This window comes from Capsicum annuum, chromosome 7 (assembly GCF_002878395.1).
Source record: "Capsicum annuum cultivar UCD-10X-F1 chromosome 7, UCD10Xv1.1, whole genome shotgun sequence".
NCBI classification, from domain to species: Eukaryota; Viridiplantae; Streptophyta; class Magnoliopsida; order Solanales; family Solanaceae; genus Capsicum; species Capsicum annuum.
The window spans coordinates 133,842,432-133,847,169 of NC_061117.1; the positions used below are offsets into that span (position 1 = coordinate 133,842,432).

A 4,738-nucleotide genomic window follows, 5' to 3' on the forward strand; every position below is an offset into this window, starting at 1 on the left:
CAACCGGCTTCTTCATCTTATTGTGAAAGAAATTGGAGCACATATTCTATGATCCACAACATCAAGAGAAATAAGTTGGCAACGTCAAGAGCCGAAGATTTAGTGTTTGTACATTATAATCTACGGTTGCTATCTAGTAAGAAAGAGAAATATATAAATGGGCCAAGCAAGTATTGGGATGTAGGTATGTCTAAATTTTCTTTATTAGTTTCTCAATTATTTATTTTGAATGATAATTTTTTCTTTGTATAAAAACATTTTAATGTATACATTCTTTTTAACTTATTTAGGTGGAGATCAATTTGAAGTTGAGGATACAATTAATAATTTAACCGAGCTATCAATAGGTGAACCTCAATTGGAAGAAGTGGTTTTTGATGAAGAATTTGAAGATTTGGAAGAAGTTGAAGAAGACGCGGAATAGTAGTTAACTTAAGTAACTTGATAGTGGACATTTCTTTTTGTTCTGTTAGTTTTGAATTGATGTCTTAAGTTTGGATGTTTTCTTGTGTTTGTTTAATAAAGTATCTTTATAACTCTATATTTATAATATTTAATTCTTTTTAGCCGAATCCCCGCACCCGTATCTACACTCAGATTCGCACTCCCGAATCTTAAAATTTATATTTTGATGAATCCGACTCTCAGATTTGCACCCGTCTCGAATACCCGCACCCGAGTCCGAGCAACATAGGATTTACGTACACACTAACCCCCCTCCAAACTCTACATGTAGGATTACATTAGGTATATTGTTGTATTTGATACTGGTAATTCACTGATCTCGAATAATCTAAACTTGTATTGCATAGGGCCCATCTAAGGGTGATGCCCTTCTTATCGTAAATTTCTTTGTTATTTGGGCTATGAATTCAAGATTTTTAATTAAGGGACCACTTTATCACATCCCTCGGTGGTTCTAGACCTTTTAACAGTGTAATTCATCAACAGATGTTGCATTTGTTATCTGTCTATATCGGGATTGTGAAGGGTGTTAGCGAGGCGGAAAAGGGTGTTCAACTATATGCGAAGAAAATATGAAATTATTAACACTTTTTTGGGGTTGGTTGGGAAGAGAAAAAAAGGACGTCCAATTAAGCAACTCATCTCAGCACCATATGTTTTGAAGAGTGGGAGAACTAAGTACATACAAACTTAAATAATGGTTTTCTTTGTTTTCCCATTCTTAAGCAATACTGAAAGAACTGGCAGCATTCTCCACAAACTTTCTAGCACCCTTGAACCATCTTTTATCACCAGCTTGTGCCTTGCAAATGTAAAGTTTGCCATTATTCACTGTGGCTGTGATCAGCTGGTGCTTCCCACCTTCATCTCCATCTGCAGTTCTTGTCAATACTGACAAGAAATAGTACTCTTTTCCTCCCACTGTTGAGCTTGATGACTCCAAAAGGTTAGCAGTTGCCACTGCACCAGATTCAAATCCACCCTGCACGAACAAATTCTTACTTCATTTTTGTGTCATAATTCTTGTAATACATTAGTTCAGATAGTGCCTTTGACCAACAATTTAGACAATTGCAGGGCAGAGCAACATAGACAACAAGGACCCATGGGGCCGACTCCAACTTGCTTGGGACAGACATAATTTTGCACTTCACTTGTTCCATTTGTTATATGGTTCATTGGATTTACAGAAAAAAGCGGCCAGGTACAGTTTAGGAAATTGAAATGCATTTTACTACTTGAACTAGTTGATGCTGAAGTTGAAAAACCATGGTAGAGTGATCAAAGGCCATTACTTATTATGATCTTACCGAGTGATTCTGCCACTTGAGTCTCCCCTTCTCGATGACACCACCAGTTCAGGAGAGCTCCATAGCTGATTGGGGACTAATATACGGGGTAGCTTATACTGACTGAACTCTAGACTCCTTTGTTCATACTCGAGTTGAAATTGAAAACATCTCAAATCTACCATTGTATTTTTTATTTGTTGGGACAAATGGAGAACCTTTTTTGGGGTAGATTAGTGAAGATGCTCTAGCTCAAGTTATATTGAAGCTCAGAGTGCTTGATTGCCACCAGTTTTAATGCTAGTGACCTTATCTAAAATGAAAAATAGCTAGCAATTACGATTACTCACCTCTGAATCAGTTTTACCAAAATAGGCTTGTTTTCCTAGCAGATAGTCCACCTGCTCAGAAAAGAAAACAACAAAACTCAGTTGTGAGCTAAACACTTCTGCTGAACTACAAAATGCGTGCTTTTGGAGAGAGAATATTACTTTAGAGAGGAAGTCTTCGGGGGAGCCGTAGTCAGTGATGGACTTCTTGTCAGTTGGAGTGACTGTAACAATGAGATTGCTGGTGGAATCAAAGTTGTCTTCATATCTGAGAACCTGACCAGGGTACTCAACTTCTTTGCTTGGGTTCCATTTGGATGGCACTTGCAGCTTGAATCCATCTCCGTTGTATGGCATGAAATCAGTGTTCTCCTTTGGTTTTCCAAAAACATTCGCTGCATATATGACAAACGCCATGATTAAGTACAATTCTATGCTTTCAGAACCTAGGCCATCATCTTGATTCCTTGAATAACCATCATGATGTAATACCAAGATACATGTATTAACTACCAAGACTTAATGGAACACACCTAAAACAAAATACGAAAAATGTAGCTTTCACTATGGTAAGGGGCAATGATTACTCGGATCCTCATAAAATGTCGGTGTATCATGTCAGATCCTCCAAAAAGGCGCATTTCTTTTGGAGGATCTGGGTAACATAAGTGACGGGCAAGAAGTTCTTTTACGTAGGTGCTGATCAATATTCAATCATAATTAACGTGTACAAAAAACGAATTAGCTTACAGAATTTTACTTGTTATCGCAAATTGCTCGTTCTATTTTTCAGGTGAATAGTTCCACTTATTATGTACATATACTTTTACATGACCTGGAAGTATCAAAACACTATAAACTTCAGAAAAAAAAAAATACATTAGCATACTTAAGTATTAAATTAAAAAAAATAGCGACACTTTTATCAAACTACATTTTGTAGCATATGTATTTATATTTTTGTAGCAACAGTTTGCAAAAATACAAAATATATATCGATCATAAGACAGTACAAATCATATGTATTTGTATTTTTATAACAACAGTTTGCAAAAATACAAAATACAACTTGCTATATTACATAATTATGAAACTCATAATTAAGGAATAAGTATGCTATTTCTGAATTTTGCCCTAAACTTTAAACTCTTATAAGTATGTGACACGGCTATTTTAGGAAATTACCAGCTTCTCCATAGGCAGCATCGGCAGGGGAAACCTTCGAACCAATGGCAGCAGCACCAATGAGGAAAGTGAGAGCCAATCGGCGGGAGATGGAACCATTGTTGTTGGCATCATCTTGCTTTTGGGCACGGCAAACCAATTGGTTAGGCTTGAGGGTTGAAACGGAGGATGATCTACTTCTAGCAGGGCTAGAGAGTGCATGGTATTGGTGCAAGAAGCATTGTGTGGAAGCAGCCATTGCTCACTACTCTCCTCAACAACAATTAGCCTTTTCTTTCTTTTGTTGGCTTGGAATTGGATTTCAATTATTTGTTAGAATGGTGATGTGAAGGGGCAATATGCTTTCGATAATTTTGTGATGTGTGAAGGGAAATTGGCCAAGTTTTTTGGATGTGGGGGAAGATTAGATTTATGATCTGGGATAAGGTTCTTGAGGCTTTGATTGGTGCCAACTGGACTTTCATAATATTGTTGTTTGTTCTAGTTTCCGCTGCAATCTCCATGTCATACTCTTGTGGGGCTTACTTTGGAGTAAGACTCAACAACACTTCCTTTCAACATACAAAATACTCATATAATAGTAGAAAAGCTGCCTTTAATTTTTATGCTTTACTTGAAAATTTCTTTTTCATGTTTCGGATCGTTTGGTAGAGTGTATTAGAAAAAGACAATGTATGTATTAGCTTTGATATCATTAGTATCTTGTTTAATATGCTTCAACTTATGTATTACACTATAATTAATACCACAAAATTTATAATATTAGTAATGCAATGGGTTCTAATGCATACATTTGCATGGTTAAAAATACAGTTGCTCCTCGAAATCTTTTTCACATCCTTTCAAACATATTTGTGGAAGGTATTTTTGTAAGAAAATATTTTTTTTAGAAATTATGCAATGCATGTTATTTTTAGTACGTCAAATCAAACACTACATTAGAAAAATCTTAACATAATTAAGACACGCATAATTAATACCAACATTACTGTAACAAGCACTACTAATATACCATATTTTATACTATTCTTACACACCCTAACAAACAACCCCTATGTATTTTGGTAATAAGTAATAATAGCTACGCCTAAGTCCCAACAAGTTGATATTGAATATATGAATCTTCACTGATCATGTTTCTTCATTAAAACTAAACTGATTTTATTATCATACCAAACTAAAAATAAAGAAAAAAAATTGAATATGTATAAATAAAAAGTACTCTATCCATTTTATTTTGATTGTCATAGCTCAGTACAAAATTTAATACAGAAAGAATTTTAAAAATTTGTAATCTTGAATATGTCATAAAATTTGGATGATTATAAAAGTTTCTCATTAAGAAGATATGTATAAAAAAAACATATCATTCCTTTTTACACAGGTCAATATGAAAATAGTGTCAAATTAGGTGCAATGAATGCAGTAATAATAATAATATTAAAAGTTCTGTATAATTTTACCAACATT

The 4,738-nt window shown here is 34.7% G+C and overlaps 1 protein-coding gene and 1 long non-coding RNA gene across 2 annotated transcripts; one reads left to right on the forward strand and one right to left on the reverse strand.

Annotated features, from left to right (window-relative positions):
- Nucleotides 1–91: 91 nt before the first annotated feature.
- LOC107842744 lies at nt 92–569 on the forward strand. The gene is made up of 2 exons (XR_007057635.1): nt 92–184; nt 291–569. It is a non-coding gene; the product is annotated as an uncharacterized LOC107842744 (long non-coding RNA).
- Nucleotides 570–1,067: 498 nt separating this feature from the next.
- LOC107856476 (oxygen-evolving enhancer protein 2, chloroplastic) lies at nt 1,068–3,745 on the reverse strand. Its single transcript, XM_016701483.2, has 4 exons — nt 3,269–3,745; nt 2,246–2,478; nt 2,105–2,155; nt 1,068–1,447 (listed from the first exon to the last, which is right to left on the reverse strand). The coding sequence occupies exons 1-4, from the start codon at nt 3,504–3,506 to the stop codon at nt 1,187–1,189; spliced, it is 783 nt and encodes a 260-aa protein (XP_016556969.1). The 5' UTR covers nt 3,507–3,745; the 3' UTR covers nt 1,068–1,186.
- Between the last annotated feature and the right edge of the window lie 993 nt (nt 3,746–4,738).